At 34.6% G+C, this 20,101-nt stretch overlaps 3 protein-coding genes across 6 annotated transcripts; 2 read left to right on the forward strand and 1 right to left on the reverse strand.

The window, feature by feature from the left end:
• The first annotated feature begins 1,027 nt into the window (after positions 1–1,027).
• On the forward strand, positions 1,028–4,798 carry LOC107434427 (pectinesterase 3). The gene is made up of 2 exons (XM_016045901.4): positions 1,028–2,274; positions 4,015–4,798. Exons 1-2 carry the CDS (start codon positions 1,200–1,202, stop codon positions 4,698–4,700), a joined length of 1,761 nt encoding a protein of 586 aa, XP_015901387.3. The 5' UTR covers positions 1,028–1,199; the 3' UTR covers positions 4,701–4,798.
• Positions 4,799–5,980: 1,182 nt separating this feature from the next.
• Positions 5,981–11,921, forward strand: LOC107434241 (alanine aminotransferase 2). Its single transcript, XM_048479806.2, has 15 exons — positions 5,981–6,481; positions 7,432–7,482; positions 7,842–7,892; positions 8,069–8,134; positions 8,217–8,278; positions 8,634–8,712; positions 8,845–8,949; positions 9,055–9,165; positions 9,411–9,548; positions 9,755–9,829; positions 10,034–10,154; positions 10,239–10,393; positions 10,749–10,823; positions 11,088–11,291; positions 11,413–11,921. Exons 1-15 carry the CDS (start codon positions 6,284–6,286, stop codon positions 11,527–11,529), a joined length of 1,608 nt encoding a protein of 535 aa, XP_048335763.2. The 5' UTR covers positions 5,981–6,283; the 3' UTR covers positions 11,530–11,921.
• A 750-nt stretch (positions 11,922–12,671) lies between these two features.
• On the reverse strand, positions 12,672–16,362 carry LOC107434328 (uncharacterized). Of its 4 annotated transcripts, none has more exons than XM_048479818.2 (5): positions 15,841–16,362; positions 15,089–15,689; positions 14,037–14,553; positions 13,855–13,948; positions 12,672–12,946 (listed from the first exon to the last, which is right to left on the reverse strand). In XM_048479818.2, the coding sequence occupies exons 1-5, from the start codon at positions 15,898–15,900 to the stop codon at positions 12,866–12,868; spliced, it is 1,353 nt and encodes a 450-aa protein (XP_048335775.2). In that variant the 5' UTR covers positions 15,901–16,362; the 3' UTR covers positions 12,672–12,865. The 4 variants fall into 4 exon arrangements, with proteins under 4 accessions (XP_048335775.2, XP_048335781.2, XP_015901273.3 ...); XM_048479824.2 differs by having other exon boundaries at positions 13,855–13,936; positions 15,841–16,359; XM_016045787.4 differs by having other exon boundaries at positions 12,672–12,933; positions 15,841–16,346.
• Between the last annotated feature and the right edge of the window lie 3,739 nt (positions 16,363–20,101).

Raw genomic sequence — 20,101 nt, forward strand, 5'->3', positions numbered from 1 at the left:
CTTTTATATTTTTTTATATATATTATTTTTCTCCACGAAACTGCGGACTCTCTACCATCTCTATCTACTATGATACTATCTACCATTAATACATTATCGTTTTCCTTTAATTTTAGTTTAATTTATATATGAAGATATCCTAAATATATATATCTACATTGTTTATGGGGTTAAATAATTGGTCTACGTACATTCAAATTAACAAATTCGTCTTTATCTAAGGACGTCCACAAAAAAAGAAAAAAAGTAATTGTTGATATATCTATGGATGATTAATTGTATAAAAAGTTTAAGCGGACGAAAGAATGCTACTTATAAAAATAAACAAAAATTTGTTCTTAGTTACTGGACTAATATTTAACATAAATTGTTTATTTGATATTGATTTTTAGTTAATTTTAGGAATTCGTTATTTAGAAGATAGAGATTTTTATTCACACGCTTGAAACCTCCATAATTTTATTTTTTTTTTAAAAGTTAAAAAGATAATTATTGCTTCAATTTCTCCGCCAATCGTTTTCATAAAAATTATTCTAACATGCCTCTAGAATGGAACAAACCAATACACCAAATTGAATGCTCCAATTTTCATTGGCAAGCAAACAAATAAAACCTTCTAGAGTTTGCCCAAAAAAAAGGGAAAAAGAAAAAAATTAAAGCACCACCAACTAAACCAAGGTTCCTAAAACAATCATGTTCAATTAAAATAAGTAAAAGAAAGAAAATGTAACTTCTTTTTATTTATTTATTTATTTTTTTTAACATGAATATAGGGAAAGGGGCAACTGACAAGCAATTGACAAGCAACTGACAAATGAACTAACTGCATGTGTGTGGCAAGAAAAGTGGAGTTAAAAAGATTACGTTATTTATTAAAGGGAACCTGGACGATAATGTTTTTGGATTATAATATCAAAATTATTCTTAACCAAGAAGCATGTAAGAATCCAGCATATTTATCTATTTTTCATGTATATATATATATATAAATATTTTTTTAATCTAACTATCTTCTCTATGCTTTATACATATTATTATAAAAGGAGAATACTAAGGACATCCACCAAATAGTACTTTCAATCCAATCCAACTTTCTTTTATCAAAACCCATAATATTCCCTCCACTTTCACAGACCACTACAAAAGCTGAACTCTCTCCTTAGGCTCTGATAAACTAAACTAGCATCAATAATAATATTATGAATTCCATAAATTCCTTCAAGGGTTATGGAAAAGTAGACGAGCTCGAAGAGCAAGCATTCCGGCGGAAGAGACGTAAGCGTCTCATCATAATAATCGTCTCCTCCATAATCTTGGTCTCAGTCATCATCGGTGCCGTCGCCGGAACCCTCACACACCGGCGAAACTCCAAATCCTCGTCTTCTTCCAACTCTGTTCCTCCAACTGATTTAACCCCAGCCATGTCGCTTAAAGCCGTTTGCGATGTGACTCAGTACCCGAATTCCTGCTTCTCCAGTATCTCTTCCTTAGATTCCTCCAACACCACCGACCCGGAGGTTCTCTTCAAGCTCTCCCTCCGTGTCGCAGCCAGTGAGCTCTCGAAGCTTGTTCGGTACCCTAACCAATTGATCGCCAAGACCAATGATGTCCGTGTCAAGGAAGCTCTGGGAGTTTGCCAGACCGTTTTCGAAGACGCCGTGGACCGCCTCAACGAGTCCATTTCCACCATGGAAGTCGGCGAGGGAGGGAAGATCTTGTCCGAATCGAAGATCGATAGCATCAAGACCTGGCTCAGCACCGCCATTACCGACCAGGAGACCTGCTTGGATGCTCTTAAAGATCTCAATTCCACTCAGCTCGTCAAGGATTTGAGTACCGTTATGCAGAATTCCACCGAGTTCACGAGCAATAGCTTGGCCATTGTGGCTAAGATTTTGGGGCTTTTGACGAGCTTCAACATTCCGATCCACAGGAGGCTTCTGGGTTATAATTATGATGGTGGATTTCCCGATTGGGTAAGTCCCGGAGATAGGAGGCTGCTTCAGGAGAAGAACGTCACGACGGTGCATCTGACGGTGGCGAAAGATGGAACGGGGACTAACCGTACCATTCAGGAGGCGGTGGCGACGGTGCCGAAGAAGAGTCCGACGAGGTACGTGATACATGTGAAGGAAGGGGTTTATGTGGAGAACGTGGAGTTGGACAAGAGCAAGTGGAATGTGATGCTGGTTGGGGATGGCAAAGACAAGACCATCATCTCCGGCCACAAGAACTTTGTGGATGGGACTCCTACCTTTGCCACTGCAACTTTTGGTACTATTTCTTTCCCTTTTGGTAATCTACATTTTTAATTGTTGGTTAATTAGTAATCAGTTTCATAGATTTCATTCTTTAATTGGGAATTTGCCTAACTTATCTATGTGCACATTTATTAGAATACAAAAAGTCCATAAGACCCATTGAAGATTGGTTGGTTCTGACTTCTGAAACCATTCAATAATATGGAAAAACGTACAAATAATTGAATATGGTACTTTGTTGGAATTTTTATGACGGGAAAGCTCGTATTTATATATATCCATTGTCGATGGTCGGTGAGTTTATAATTTAAGACACTGTGCCTTAAAATGCTGTGGCGTTGGATAACATAATCGCCATTAAAGCTTCCAGTGTCGTGGAAGCTGATCACATCTTGTAGAATAATGTAGTAGACAATACTGAAGCAATCCCATGTGCCATGCATGTGAAAGCTTCTATCAGCTAGCTAGCTTGGAGGAAAATTAAAATCATCATAAATGGAAATTAATCAGGTTGCTGAATCTAATCACAAGGTCAAGTAGGGCAGGAAAACCACATTTTTTCTGTCATAACCATGTGAAATTGATGTTGAATGATATGCTATCCTAATCTCTCACCCTAAAAATTATCTTCCTTTTTTTTTAGTACAGAAAATGGTTGTTTCTTTTTCCCTTTCATTTTCATTTTCTGATCTGAACAAAACCTTGCTAATTTAAATACAATTTGTATATACATATACACATATAGATTTGATTTGATGCCTGTCTGCATAGTGAATATACATAACCCAATTTGATGCCTGTCTACAGAGTGAATATACATGCCCCACCATGTGCGGGCTAGTCAAGTTTTGTGGTTTGACAAATATCTGAATTTTCTAAGTTGGTCCCATTAATTTAACACATAAACCAACATATAACACGTTAAGGCCTGAAAATTAATGCTTTTAAAATATTAGAGTTGGACTTTGTTTGATCAGATAATAATATGCGTAAATATAAATTTGAATCTGGATTAGCTAGTGAGATCATCTAGTTTACCTTTACATATATATATATATATATATAGGTGTGTGTGTGTGTATACATGCCTGCAACTTTGTGGTAATGGTTGAAACTATACTATATACTTTTTTTTCCCCCTAAAACTTTAGAAGAAAAATGGTATAGAATTAAAGAAATGATTATCCCTTTGGTTTCCTATGGGTTGATGAAAAGTAGGCACTTTAATTAGTTGGTATAAAAAAGATTTTAGATAATGAGTGCGCAGCGAAACATGTGAGGAGTTGTTTCCATTGACCCAAAACACTCGCAAAACAACGAGACCCCACTTTGGTCTGCCTCATCTTCATCATTTCTTGGATGTGTGCAACTTCGGTTTTTCTTTTACTCGGTCGAAGTAGGTCCCAGAATTTACCCAAAAAAAGTAAAAGTAGGTCCCAGAAAATTAGGAATGTCAATTTATTGGACAGTGGCTTGCTTTGCTGCATTTACATTCCCTCGGAAAATGTGTCAAAACTTTATGTTTTCAAAAGAAGAGGATAAAAATAACAGATGAGATGGATTTTGTTCTTTTATTGGAAATTGGTAGAACTCTTGTGAATGGCTTTTTTCTATGTTAAAGAAGTAATGGCCCAAAAAAAAATTGCCATTTATCAAAATATCTGTGACTGAATTACAGATTCGATAAAATTTTTACTATATTATAAATGATCATTGCTTGTGAAATTGAATACTAACTATGGCTTTCATGTAGCTGTTGCGGGAAGAGGCTTTATTGCAAAAGACATAGGCTTCATTAACACAGCAGGAGCAGAAAAGCACCAGGCAGTGGCACTCCGTTCCGGCTCCGACCAATCTGTGTTCTACCGTTGCTCATTTGATGCCTTCCAAGACACCCTTTACGCCCACTCCAATCGCCAATTCTACAAAGAATGCGTCATTACAGGTACCATAGACTTCATATTTGGCAATGCTGCTGTGGTCTTCCAGAGCTGCAACATCCAGCCAAGGCAGCCTCTCCCCAACCAGTTCAACACCATCACTGCTCAGGGCAAGAAAGATCCAAATCAGAACACTGGCATTTCTATCCAAAAATGCTCATTTTCTCCAAAGGATGCCAATAATCTTACCGCTCCTACGTATCTTGGTAGGCCATGGAAGAACTTCTCTACTACTATCATCATGCAGTCAAGTATTGGGTCTTTTTTGAACCCATTGGGCTGGAAAGAATGGATCCCCAATGTTGAGCCTGCCACTACCATTCTCTATGCTGAATACAAAAACAGTGGGCCTGGATCAGATGTGTCAAAAAGGGTTAGTTGGGCTGGTTATAAGCCCAGTCTTTCAGATGAAGAGGCTGTGAAATTCACTGTGACATCATTCATACAGGGTGCTGATTGGTTGCCTCAGGCAAACGTGGAATTTGATGCTCAATTGTGATCTGGAAAGTGGGTTTTGAAGAATAGGATTCCCTCACACCAAATTCCAAAAACATCCAAAGCTGAGAATTTAAAGAATGAATTGAGATTTTTCCTCTTTTTTTTTTTTTTTTTTTTGTGATTATAGTTTCAATGTAACTTTATATAAATGTGTCTCCTCTCCTTCCTCTTTCCTATGTTATCTTTCATAGTAATTATGTAAACATTTTTTTCACATATAAATTAAAATACTTGCGAAAAAAAAAAGAAGAAGTTATAAATTATAATTAAGCTAAAAAATGTTAAAATAACATTTTGGGGATGACAGAGTGGGGCTGCTGGCAGCAATTACTAAGAAAGCAAATGATGTTGGCAACCTTTTTGTGCTTTTATATATTTAACACAGCCAATAATGTGATTCCAAAGTAGTTTCCTGATGTGTCCCATTATTTTCATTTTAGTAAAGCTCTCTCTTTCCAGCTAGAGAAAAAAAAAAAAGAAAAAAAAAAAGAAGGTTTGGAAAGGTTTTCCAACTTCAATTAATATTGATTGTTGAGTCAGTGAATGATAAAAATATAGAAAACATCATCATTCTGAATAGGTCTATTATTTTTCTTTTATAAAAATATCCATAACATCACTATTCTGAATAGATCTATTACGTATTTATCCAAAAAAAAAAAAAGAATAGATCTATTCCTTTTCTTTTGAAAAACAATAAAGATAATATAAAATTTTGAAAGAAAATGAAATTTTAAATATTATCACATTTATTATACGAAGACCAGAGACTTTACTTTTCCATTAAACACTGTTGCAATTTTTTTCTTTAATGTTGACAAATAACATCGGTGCAATTGAATTACATATACATAAGAAATGAACATAAATAATATGATATAAGAAGCGGTAACAAGTTAATTGCTGATATAGACTGAACTTATCACAATCGGTCAGATACTCCTAATTTTGACCTTTTCTTTCTTTTTTACTGTTTTGCTTCTTTTTTTTAATTTTTTTTTTAAGTCATAAACAATAATTTCCTCAAATCCACGGCCTTTCATATATTAATCTATCCAACTGAGCTAACCCCCTTTAACCCTTAGTTTTGGCTTTACCACCGTACAACTACAACAATCAAAATTCAAAACGCATGGTGAGCTGACAAGGAAACTAGGTATTCACCAAACAAAGACAAGGAAAATAGGTAATTAAAAACATGCAAAATCCTCATGATGCCCCATCCGCTAAAAGACAACAGAAACATGGTGAAAAAAACAAAAAGCAAAGAAAGAAAATAAGAAGTGGAAGGAGGGGAAGAGAGAGAGAGAGAGAGAGAGAGAGAGTGATGGTGTGGAGGCAGCATAGAGAAGTAGAAGCAGACTCGGTATTCGGTGGGCGCCTGAGTTTTTGAACATATGGAAAGTCTCGAAGCTTAGGGCAGACAAAGCCAAATGCCAACAGGGTCCAAGAAAAAACCATTGGGTTGGCGTTGAAAATAGTGCACACAAGTCTAGACACCCAAATATTTTTCCCACATCATATCACGAAAATACCATATATTTTTTCCGCATAAAAACCCCTTCCAAGTAATCTATAAAGACGATGCGGAAATTCGTGGGTGGCATTCTCACTAGCCTTATCAGCCGTTCCTTTCAGCTCCAGAAGCATCACCGTTCTCTCTCTTCTTCTCACTCGCGTTTCTTGTCGTCTACTCCTCTTCTTCTTCGTCGTTCTGTTTCTTCCATGGCTGACTCTCCTTCTTCTTCCCTTCCTGTCACTCTTGACACCATCAATCCCAAGGTCTGTTTTTTGTTTGGTCTTTTTCATTGAAAAATTTGATTTTTTTCTTTGGTTGGATGTTAGATAGGCACCTTGATCTATTGTTAGATTTATATTTTCATATATGGTTAAAAGGGTGTTAATTTGCGTTTCTGCATATAGTTTGATCCTTAGTTGGGTTTGCTAACATAGATTTGCGATGCTTTTGTTTTTGTTAAGAAACTGACTTTTAAGCTTAAAAAATACCAAGGCTTTGATGGATTTTTGTGTATTGTTAGTTTAACTTTGATTGGTTATGCTTTCCTTCTTTCCCCATTTCGCAATCCCAGGTTCTTTTTAGTTCTTCCTTTATGGTGATTCTTTCACGGCCTAATTTGATTTTTGACAAAAAGGTGTTTCAAAGTAAAGGGCATCCCTTTGATTACTTGTGTTTTGTTTTTGCATTTAATGGGGTTATACTATCAATTTAATATGTTCCAAGTCGGATATTATTTGTTCGACTGTCCTCGGGCTCAGTCAATGTGTATGCTTTACGGGTGATTACATTGCATTGGCAAAAATTAATCTTGGATTAGAATGGTTGGGGAACGTCCTTCACAGCCTTGTATAATAACCATAAAAGCACAAGAACAATAACAATATGTTGGCGCCCTACCGTTCTGGGGTCTGATATGCAATGATGTTAATTGGTGTTTTAAGTTCACTTGTACTATGATATAGTTATGACATAGTCATTTCATAATGATAATTTTGAGTTCCAAAATATTTTATTTTTATCTTTTAAAAAACTCAGGAATTTGTGAAGATTTTGTGTCTGTTCTGATTGGATGTGTTAATTTCAATTTTCTAGTGATGGATAAAGTGAATGTTTTTTTAGTTTCTCCTGATTTCAATACAATTACAATGTTAACAATGTTAAACAAGTTCTGCTTTTCCTAATTTCTAACCTCTAAAGTCGTTCTCTTTATCAGGTTGTGAAATGTGAGTACGCTGTTCGAGGTGAAATTGTCACCCTTGCCCAGGTATATGGCTATATTCTGAATCCATAACCATGCAAAATCATGTATTTACAAGATAATCATTCTATCATGAGGAACATACTACCGCTACTGTTGGATTCTCAAGATCATGCTTTATTAACAGTACTAAATAAGTAGTCCATGTGTTTGAAAGAAGTTATGAGGTGCATGCCATCCAAATATATAAAATAATTAGTGGGGCATGTCATCCAAATATACATAACAATTGAGGGGCACTACAATTTTGTTTGAAGTTTGATTTTGCTAATAAAATTTTTCAAGGAACTGTTGCCATCGAATATCCATAAGTTCTGATTTTCTACTATTTTGTTGAATCTTGGGTGTAATTTCTGTTGTCACAGAGGTTACAAGAAGAATTACAAGCAAAGTCAGGTTCTCACCCCTTTGATGAGGTGTGTTTTCCTTTTCTTGACATTTATGAGTTGGCATATGTATTACAACTGGTATCACTTAAGTATGTACCTTCTATAAGTTCAATTGATTATTGTAAGATTGATTCTATTTTATGTAAAAATATGCTACTCTTAAGGTGCTTATGCTCAAGTACTGACATTCTTACCTTATGCAGATACTTTACTGCAATATTGGAAATCCGCAGTCTCTTGGTCAGCAGCCAATAACTTTTTTCCGAGAGGTTGGCTTGATCACAATAGATACATACTAGTTCTATGAGAACTTGAAACTTTGATAATTATTTTATTTATTCTCTTTGCTAGGTTCTGGCATTATGTGACCATCCAATCATCTTGGACAAAAGCGAAACACAGGGTCTATTCAGGTACTGGGAACATGCTTTCTGATCTGCAAATGCATATTTGAAAAGATTTAATCTGAAAGTCCTCTTTTGAGGATATGGGTAGTGCATTTGGGTGTTTCATGAGATGTTTTAATAATAAATTCAAATTTACATAAATTACATGCACTGAGCCTTAAACCTCTACTTCCATACCTAGAATAAGAAGATGGAATCACACATCTTGTGACTTACGGTACAATTAATGATACCATTACAGTGTGTTTATTAGATACCATACAAGTAGGATCAAATTATTGGCTGTTTTGAATTCTGTCCAAGTAAATAATAAAATAAATACAAAAAACTCTTACATAGTTCTCATTATGACCTGTTACAGTGCGGATTCAATAGAGAGAGCTTGGCAGATTCTAGATCAGATTCCTGGAAGAGCAACTGGTGCTTATAGTCACAGTCAGGTAATTTTCAGGCTTCGAGGGAAAATTGAAAACTGGTAGCCCCAAAAGTTGAAACTATTATCCTACACCAAAAACTTTGCGCAGAACTTGTGTTGATATGTTATATGATTCATATTTCCCCTTCCATATCAGGGGACCAAGGGGTTACGTGATACAATTGCTGCTGGAATTGAAGCCCGTGATGGTTATCCGGCTAATTCAAATGATATTTTCTTGACAGATGGTGCAAGCCCAGCGGTAATTTCCAATTAATGAATGTTTTCGATAATGATTAGAAAACTGTGAAGTTCTCACCTTGAAATATATGCGATGATGATTTCTCATTTATTTATTTCATCCCAGGTCCATATGATGATGCAATTGCTGATATGTTCTGGGAAGGATGGAATACTTTGCCCCATTCCTCAGTACCCTTTGTACTCTGCTTCAATCACTCTCCATGGTGGTACTCTGGTATTACATAAAATCTAAATTAAGAAATTTAAGAGTCAATAAATTTGGTTTTTGTATGGTGGTACTCAACCTTAACTGTCTATGGACAGACCGTAACTTAGCCGATTAATGAATTTTAAAAATATGTTGTATCACAAAATTATCATTGGCCTTATCTGGTAAAAGCTGAGAGTTGGATGTGTACAACCATGTTTGTCTCTTTATTTATAGTAAGATTTTTCAAGTTGCCAACCTGGTTTCTGCAGGTTCCTTACTATCTTGACGAGTCAGCAGGGTGGGGATTGGAGATTTCTGAGCTTAAGAAGCAACTGGAGGAAGCCAAGTCCAAGGGTGTAGATGTAAGGGCCTTGGTTGTTATAAATCCGGGCAACCCAACTGGGCAGGTAAGATGTGAAACTTTCAAATGATGACAAAGTAATTAAATTGGTTAGTTTTTAAGTTTCTCCTGCAAAAAGGATTGCTTTTTAGTTTCTCATGCAAAAGGGCTTGCTTTTTAGTTTCTCATGCAAAAGGGTATGCTTTTAGATAAGTATTTGTGTTTAAATCTGGAGTTGGTACACAACTGACTTTCTTGATGTCTTGTCACTAGGTTCTTGCTGAAGACAACCAGAGGCAAATTGTGGAATTTTGCAAGAAAGAAGGTCTTGTTTTGTTGGCAGATGAGGTCAGTGGAGTGCTTTTAAGAACAGCTAATCTTTGTTCAATTTAATATTAAGTAGAGGGTTCAAAAGCTTTCGTAGAACCTGCATGCCTTTGCTTTGTTCAGTTTTCAAAAATCTCTACAGTAGCTTATTTCAATTTACATGGTTGAAGGTTGCGAAAATAAATCTAGATGTCCTAAAGCTACTGTGCTGTAAATACTATGCAGGTATATCAGGAAAATGTATATGTTCCTGATAAAAAATTCCATTCATTCAAAAAGATTTCCCGGTCTATGGGGTATGGTGAGAGTGATTTGTCCTTGGTGTCATTTCAGTCAGTGTCTAAAGGTGAGTTGATAGTCTCAAATTTAAACTTATAGCTGCTGTTATGGAAGGGCTTATGCAAGGCTAATTTTTTGTTATTGGCTTCAGGATACCATGGGGAGTGTGGAAAGAGAGGAGGCTACATGGAGGTCACTGGGTTCACTGCTGATATAAGGGAACAAATTTACAAAATGGCGTCTGTAAATCTTTGTTCTAATATATCTGGTCAAATTCTTGCAAGCCTGGTCATGAGTCCACCAAAGGTTAACATACATTTCTCTCTTTAAAATCAGGGTTGAATTAGCAATCAGCAAATTGAGATTATTAAATGAAAAGATAGCATAGGAAAAGGAAACTTTTAATTTCAGAACAGCCACCTAGGCTATATTTGGAGATTCTTGTATCCTTGGTGTGATTGGATCATGAGTTGCCAATGAACTCAAGCCTCTAATATTTTGTTCAGGATCGAATATTGCCTCTGTGAAGCTTATACTTAGCCTTTGATATATAATAGGTTTGGGATCACAAACTACATTATCATGCCCCAAGTATCTAGAAAAAATGAATTGCTCTAGAATTCTGTCGATGAAATTGTTTAAACTATATGGTTGTTTGCAGGTTGGAGATGAATCTTATGAATCATATTCTGCAGAGAGAGAAGGAATTCTGTCATCCCTAGCAATACGTGCGAAGGTCAGTGGAATGAAACAGTATAAAAATGTGACTAAGTATAGTGGTGTCATACATGTTCATATTTCACAACTATGTATATACCATTTCCATGATCTCGACAGTATATAGGGTATAATTGGCAGCTCTTTCCAGTTGTAATTCATACTCTCTCACTATAACAAGCTGCCTAAGTACCAGCGTTCCTAAAAACAATAAGAAAGTTCTTTTGCTTCCATTTTGATTTTTATATATTTGGTTTTACACTTTTTTTTATTTTTAATGCAGGCACTGGAAGATGCATTCAACAACTTAGAAGGTGTAACATGCAACAAAGCTGAAGGGGCAATGTATCTCTTCCCCCGTATTGAGCTGCCCCAAAAGGCAATTAAGGCAGCAGAGGCTGCAAACAAAGCACCGGATGCATTCTATTGTATCCAGCTTCTCAATGCCACTGGTATTGTTGTTGTTCCCGGTTCTGGCTTTGGACAGGTTAGTCTCATCTATACTTGCATAGTGTTATGGCCCTGCGTGAGTATTGGAATAAATGTGTTTTGTTTGTTCGACGACACTCCTAACTGAAGTTGTCTATGTTTTTGACATTACGTAACAGGTTCCAGGCACCTGGCATTTTAGGTGTACGATATTACCCCAAGAGGATAAGATTCCGGCAATCGTCAATAGGTTGACAGACTTCCATAAAGGATTCATGGACACATATCGCAACTGAGAATTCTCACTTAGTTTTTGAGTTCCAGTTCATAATAAGGCCTAAGCCATTCATATACTCAAGACCGTTAGTCCTTGCTCTTTCTTTTCCTTTTGAAGGAAAACATGATTTGGTTACAAATATGCGGAACCCTTTTTTTTTTTTTTTTTTTTTTAAAAGAGGAATTGATAATAGTTCTTTTTTTTTTTTTTTTTTTTTGGGTTTATGCTTAGCTTGATATGGGTATATGAGATTGAGGCTCCAGGAGTATACTTTTGTTAGCTTATTAATTAGCGGCCTATAGTCCGGAAATTACAGAGCTCTTTTCTTGTTGAACCATTAAAACCTCTGAACCAAAACTTTGTAAGAAAGTTACATCAATGAAAAAAATTTAATCTTCTATGCACTCAAAAGTTCTAGCAGGTAGACGCAGTAGACTGACAAAAACATCAAAAGCAATTCTCTTGGCAGCCTTTCTGGTAGGTGGTGGGGTGGGGACCTAACTGCATTTTACATTACATTTCTGAAATTGTTTCAAAACTTCCAAATCAACGAAATAAAACAGCATAAAGCAAAATCATCTCAACTTTTTTTCGTAAAGCTTCGCAATTCCGTGTGCGTCTTTTTTTTTTTTTTTGTTTTAAAAAAAAAAAAAACAGAACCAAAAATACAAAAAACCATTGTTTGGATTTCTTTGTGATAAGATAACTCACACTTTAGCTGTTCATTTAACTTTTTTTTTTTTTTTGGCTGTTCATTTAACTTGTGAAGTAAATGAATGTTTGATTTGATGGTATTCGTAGGACGACGGACGTGCTGATGCAGTATTAGGTCGTACGATCACGTGTCAAAGTCTGGTATAGATGGCTTGGTCCCAAGTAGGCAACTAAAAGGTTTTAGATTCTAGGACAGCAATGAATTCTGGGAGCAAAGGAACCGTTTCTTTTTGCCTTTGTAGATACCGCTACCAGAGAGATGGAAACCTTTGCAGGTCAAGTGCCTTTTCAGTTTAAAACTTTCTTTTCAGTTTAAAACTTTCTTTCTTGATGTCTAAAACTTTCTTTCTAGGGACCTCGAGACTGACAAGCCTATTGCAAAAAGAGTGGCAAAGTGGAGAAAAATGGGGTTCTCACCAAGGAAACCAGAAAAAATATACAAATGGGTTAGAGAAAATTGACCTATTATTATTATTTTTCATGAATATCGATGGTGGTTATTACATGGAAAGCAACCACAAGAGCTATAGCCAGAAAAATGTGAACTATTCCTGTATATCATCTTCTGTGTATGTTCAGTGGCTTTCTGAATTTGCTCAGAGTGTTCCCGCCTCGCTTCTGCTCTCCATTCCTCAGCTTTTCTATGAACAACTGCCATCCTCTTCATCAACTTTTCCTCTAAGTTTGATCTCATTTTTTGTAGTTTCACCTAAAATGATCATCTCAAGGCAATATCAAATCGACCCACATTAGAAATAAAAAAATCCTCAATTATTGCAAGAACCAATTAGATTATGGTGATTAAATTAAGGAAAAAAAAAACTATAAATTTGATGTATTCAAGACAAAGCATGCACAAAATCCCACCATCCAAACAGTACATGCTAAGATGGAATTGAAATTCAAGTGAAAAAGACGAGCGGCAAAACCGTAACAACAACTTTAATTAAATCTATATCATTATTCTATTAATTTAAACCGAAGAACCAATTTAAACCGAAGAACCAAAAAACCAAGTTTCCAAGCAGGAGAGAGGGGTACACCAGGTCAAGCAATATTCCAATTTCCCACGAACTTCCAAATCATAGTTCTTCACATGGGGCATGCAAGTAAAATATTGAGAGAATGATGACTTTCTAGCTCTCTCTCTCTCTCTCAGTTTCTCTAAGAGTGAAAACATATTATATAATATATATATATATATATATTTTATGTTGGGCAAAGACACTTGATCAGAGGTGGACAGCATTGTATGACCGGTCTATAAAATAAAAGGTCGACAATGGTGTCCAACAAGGATGTGTGTGGCTCGAGGAGGACTAAGCCAACACATCCGCCTGATATGCCATGTTCCAACCAGAAACAATATAACACAGTCACCAAAGTAGGTGAAGCATAATCAAAACACTCAATATCAAATTGATATTTCAGTCTATTATTTGATGACAAATTGCAATAAAAATAACAATAACAATAACAATAACACTCCGACCAGTCAGGATTGGACTTTATGTAACATTGGCAAAGAGATTAGACTAACTTAGAGGTTGGAGGGCAAAATAAAGTTAGTTATATTTTTTTTTTGAGTGAAAGTCATAGACAGGAGAAGTTAGAAAATGAGAAAAAGTACCTCAAGCTTTCTTGACTGAGCTTCTGCTTTTGCACTTTGGAGATTGACCCAGGCTTGTATTTTCGCTTCTTCTCTCTGATATCTATCACACAAACTTAAAATTTACGAGTAAGCCATATTACACTGTGTTTGTGTGCAACAATATAATGATCAGAACTTCAATGACACCCCTAAAATATTACCTGAGACAGCATTTTTTCTTTTCTTCCTCCTCCCATGCTGCAGCCTTAGAGTCTGTAATATTCTTGTGGAACCCATTGCCTGTTTCGAAATGTCTCAGGCTCTTCGATATTTCTTCTTCCTCTTCTTCCCTCGAACTCCAATTCGATGTGACCGAATCATAATGTGTCCCAAGTTGTAGCTTGGCCAAATGGCACTCCTGCAACTGGGACATGTCAATGGTTCTATTGGTGTTGCTGGAGTGACCCATAGCCAGTGGACCGGACCTATTCGCAGGCGTGTTATGGCGGGCAGGCGACGAGCTCTTGAACGGTGTGTGGCACCTTGAAGTTGTGGAACTGCCCAATGGAGTCATCTCCGTCCCAACATCCCTGTGTTGAAGTTTAACCTCATGGACAACATCAGTGCCTGCATCTTTCATGGTTTCACAGGCTGAGTTTGTGAAGAGAAAGCCTTCTTTTGTTGGTTCTGAGGTTCTGAAATTGGGCAAAATCGGTTCTATGTCGTCTGTGAACTTATCTGCATAAATCAACCTCAAATTCCAGTTTTCCAAATCAAACTTTTAATTTTTATAGTTATTTGATCGGGGAATTCAAAGTCCATCATCAAATTTATGGTCTTTCAATATGACAATAAAAAATATAATCTAGTATTTCCAAGCCTCTTCAATATGAACAATTAGAAAACTTTGTTAGCAAATAAGCACTCTGAATTTTTATATGTTTATCATTTCAAAACCAACCAAAGAGAACAAAACCTCCATTTTTTCATGTTCCTCAAGTTTCTTGCCAGCCAAACACAAGGTAATCGAAAGCAACTACTTGCACATTGTTTAATATGCTAATGGACAGCAACAATCAAACAGTAAAGCAAAAGTTAAAAAAAAAAAAAGAAAAAACAAAACAAAACCATTGTCATGCTTTTTAGAATTTTTTTTTTTTTTTTTCCCCCCAAGAAGGGTTAAAATGATGGTGGCGCAGAAAGGAACAGGTCAAGTAGTAAAGCCAAAAGGGTGTGGAAGTTCCACTAAAATTCAAATGGGAGATTAAATTACCTTTTAAAAGTACGTCTGTTGAGGCAGCGACCCCATTGAAAGCTCTGACTGAGCTATGATACTCCAAAGATGCTGAACCATGAAAGGTTGAGGTTGCTTTTGAGACCTTTTCCTCAGTGACCCTTGATTTCTCTGCAAAGACCTCCATTTGTTGTTGCTTAAAGCTATCACATTGTTTGTTGATCTTTGCAGACTCTGATGATGGCTTTATGGTATTATTATGAGCTGGTGACTCATGGCAAGAGCTGCTTATGAGCCATTTCTCTGCATCATCCCACTTAGACGGGAAACTACTCTTCCTTGACAGATTCCCAGCACTGAAACTGAAAACAGGCCTACCAGGTGTTGGAGGAGCTTCTACTGACGATCTCCTATGTGCCACTGAGCTCACTCCCTCTCTCTTCCTCTGAGCTGAAGTCTCAAGGAACACTCCTTCTCTGTTGCTTTCAGTATTATTGCAGTTGTTTGGCATTGGAAAAGATTTAACGAACTCAGATGTCTCTTTGAGATTAAGCTTGCAAAGTGGGTCTGGGAATGTTTCAACAAATGGGTTGTTCTTGTTTTTCCCATAGAAGCTTGTGTTGCCCTCCAATGGTGGTTCCTGAATCACATAAAAAAGAAAAAGAAAAAAGAAATAAAAAAGGAGCTTTTTAAACTCATTGATGAGCAATCACAAGAAAACAAAAAGACAGAAAAAGCAAATGGAAAGAAATAAAGAAAAGAAAATCAAAATGTGGGGTTTGGATGATTACCCCACTAGATGAAAATGCAGATGGAGATTGAAAGTATCTTGGAGTTGTTGTTAGATCCATGGCTTGAGGTTTTGAAGATGATTTTTTTTTTTTTTTTTAAAGGAGATTTTACAGGTTTAAGACTCAAAATTGTCGTCCAGTATCTATTGAGGAAATGATGTGGCTATGTGCACAGTTTTGGTATAAAACAGAGAGTCATGAGAAAGTGACTGAGGAAGCAGTTGTACAGTGTGAGCTTAGGAAAGAAAGGAAAAAAAAAAAAACAAGCATTGACTGCTTAGAACGATGGTCCAAAAATACTGCAACCAAATGGCACAAATCACATGGGATACCCAGTCAAGCCAAAACTCTACTGTTGTACCTGTTAGCTCTGCATTCAAAAAAACAATTGAAAAAAATAAATAAAAGAATACATAACACTAACATAGTCATACACTTACACAAACATAGATGCTGAGGAAGTGGACGAAAGAGTACTTCTCAAAAAGAAGAGGAGGTACATTGGGACAAGAGAAAAAAGGCAACCTCCTTAATCCTCATGGATCTTAAAGGAAAAGCCATATGTGCCATTTTTTCTTCTTCTTTTTTTTGTTTATATATTTATTTTTGGAAGAGCTCCTTGGATGTGTCTTTTTTATATTTTATAATACTCTTGTTATGTTTCGTTCTATGTAAATCACTGTTTCTTCTGTTTTCTTCTTTTGAATAAAAGTTTTGTTTTTTGGATAAGATATTCGAGCTTTCATTGGGATCAAAATGATAAGCTAATTAAAAAAGAAAAAAAAGGCTTAGCCTTTAGTCTATATTATACAATAAAGTTATTCACCAATATATATATATATATATATATATTATAAAGTTGAAAAAATTAGTTAAAGAATTTTTTATTTTTTATTTTTGGTAAATAGGAAAATAAGTTAAAGACGACTTTTAGTTTTTTGGAGGAAACTCATATCAAATAACATTTCTTTGTGAGGACCGCAAATTTTATTTTATTTTTTTAATTTAAAAGGAGATGGACATGACTTAAATCATAAGTTTGAAGATGTGGATGTGGAAAACATATTATTATATCAACCTTACTTATTTATGGTTGAATTGCAAAGTCTGTGAGTAATAACTTTCTAAGTTGGAGCTACTCATTTAAAGGGAATAAATTCAATATTTTTCTTAAGCAGTAGAATATCTTCTTACCATTTATGCACCATTCCATCAGAAAATGAATTATTTCATCATTCTTCACATGCTTATTTAATAGCATAGCACATAACCAATTTACAAACACTAGATTTAGGCCCTCTTTTCACTATATATATATATATATATTCATAAAAAAGATTGCTGTGAAAAAAAATGGTTAGTCTTTATTATCTGATAAAACAAAGTTGAAAATAAGTTAAAAACAATCTTTCTACTAAAGTTTAAAAACATTCTTTTAGGAGCTAGGAAGCTCATGTGATTTTTTTTTATTTTTTTTGGGTGAATATTATATTTTGTGGTTGAATCAAAGAGTTTGTCAAGTAAAAATTTTGAAGCTCGAGATAGTCATATAAAGGGAATAAATTCAAGATCTTTCTCAATCAATAGAATATCTTCTTAACAATCATTATGGAGTTTGTTTTTAGTAGGCTAGTAGGGTATAAATTCAAAGTAGATGGAATCCGTCACATTCGCAAAATGAATTCTTTCATCATTCTTTACAAGCTTAAGTTAAGTAATAGCCTAGTAGCACAGACCCCATTCAAGTACACTAAATTGTCATTTGATATTAATACTATAAATATTATTAGTATTATTTTTTTTAAAAAAAGGAAAAAAAACAGAGTTCAACAATTGTTTGTACAATTATAAAATAGTTTTGAGGATATAAATCTAATAATCAAACTGGATTTTAACAATATTCTAACTTCCAACAAAACCTTAGAACTCATTAACATTTTCTTGAGAAACTTCAATATTGAACTTTATAATCCTTTTGGAAGACACGTTCTATGGAACCAAACAAAAAGTAACAAACAAATGAAACATTTTCTCAATGGTTTGGTTATCTTGACTTATGGTAAAATCCTTTGTTTTTTTTTTTTTTTAATAGTGTTTCAGGGTAAAATAATAAAATAAAATAAAATAACTACTCTTCTTAAAGTTTATATTTTCATTTGCACCGATGGAATATCTTTGCTGAGCCTTTTGTCAAAGACATTGTCATATTTTATGCTTATTTTAGTAACTGTTGTTTTTGTTGGGCCTCATAAAAGCTAATGGCATGGCATATTTAGTTTGTCAATGGGCGTCGAGCAAAGAGTTATATAGGTCTATAAATCTAAATTAATTTTCGTCATTTTTTAAGATTTGTTTTTATCTAAAAAAATATATTTGAAAAAACCTTTCGAATTTAAGCTGTTTTAATTAAGCCTATTCGTTTTAGTTCCGATGAATCCCAAATTTTAGCCCTCAAAAAAAAAAAAAAGTAACACTTTAACCCCAAGAACAATCACATATCCTTTATTTTGCTCTTTAAAAATTTGTCAAAATGTATGGCTGCATCAGTCTGATTTGATAATAAAATTATAATTCAATGGACAATGTAAAAGTTTTATAGCTTATGGACAAATTGTAAAACACATTATAATTATAATAGTTTACAAGGACAAATTGTTATTCACCTTTTATTATTAATAATATTATTACTTAAACATGTTTATCACAAAGAGGGGATGGGATCCAAAGTCCTTCCTACAACAGATATGTATGATGCTCTTTAGATGCATGAGATGGGCAAAGCAAAGCAGGTGGAACGAAACGACAATCAAAAACTGTGTTGCACAGAATGAAGTAAACGACATCTAAATACTCCAATCGATCGTGCTGGTAGAAGCAAAACGACATCAAAGACTGCTTCACTCAAAGGTAAGGAGAGGGGAGTGGGTCCATGATATAATCAAGGCTTGAATTATGATCATGACCCAAAATTTTTTTTAAAAAAAAAAAAAAAGATAAAAAAAAAGTTCTCTTGAATCATGAATCATTAATTTTATTTTTCCTTTTTTAGTTATATGTCTGAATTTCTCAAAAAGGTTACAATTCCTTTGCATGGAGAGCTGAATTTCTATATACGATGTGTTTAAATTATATAATAGCTAAAAGAAAACGAAAGGGAAAGAACAAATTTATAACTTGCATATCATATCAACTTATGTGAGGGATGTATTTAATTACTTTGTCAAAACCCAAAATACTAATTTTTTTGTGGACAAGGTTTATAGATAGATACACGTATACCCCTACCTTATAAAACTAGTATAATATTATAATTAGTGGTTGCCATTTATTGTAATATATATTTTTTTTTTACCAATCATTTATTGTAATTTGAAAACATATATATTTTTTAATATATTAAGTTGAAAACATACTTGATTATGTATATAATATGTACATGTTAATATATTTTAATTGGACGGTTGTATTTTATTCTTATCTATTAGATAAGTGATCCTCACGTATATCAATAATTAATACAATCTAAGTGAAGCATCGATCCAAAATTGTAGGTGAGAAATAATAACATATTTTTTGGCAAATTATGTTTTTATTACATGTTCAACGTCTAATTCCACGTACTTTCCCCAAAAAAAAAAAAAAAAAAAAACTTTAATTTCATGTCACTCACACGCAACCCTCAATTTTATAATACCAAGGGTCATCCTAATAGAGAAAGAAAGTTATATAAATTTTCACACCCATTATTTTTTTATTTAAAAAAAAAAAAGCCTTGTTTGGGTACGATTAGGACCGCACCCAACTTTTGGTTGTGCAAACGATAGAATAGAAACATATGCTTTAGGATTATGCATTTATACTCTTTAACAAATTTGAATCATATTCCAATGGCTCAAGCAAAAAAGCATCCAAAACCAAGTATATAAATTTTTTTTTTTTTCTCTAGACTTTTGGGACTCAAATTCCCAAGAAGTGTCAATATATTCCTTCAATTGGCAGAAAGATTTAGATTCTTGATGAAGCAACTGTTTTTTTAAAGTCTACAAATTTGATGAACCAAAATCCACTATGCAATTTGGAGATGGTGATGAGTGTGGGTCGATAAATAATGCTAAAATAAAATACCTAAGTTAGCCATTTAACAAGTAATAGTTGACATTGATTGATGGGATTAGATAGACTAAGTCTCACTCTTAGAGCCAATAATATCAATTTTTAACATCCAAGAAGCAAAAGCTTTTGGTAACAGAATAATGAGGAT

This window comes from Ziziphus jujuba, chromosome 1 (assembly GCF_031755915.1).
Source record: "Ziziphus jujuba cultivar Dongzao chromosome 1, ASM3175591v1".
Lineage (NCBI taxonomy): Eukaryota > Viridiplantae > Streptophyta > Magnoliopsida > Rosales > Rhamnaceae > Ziziphus > Ziziphus jujuba.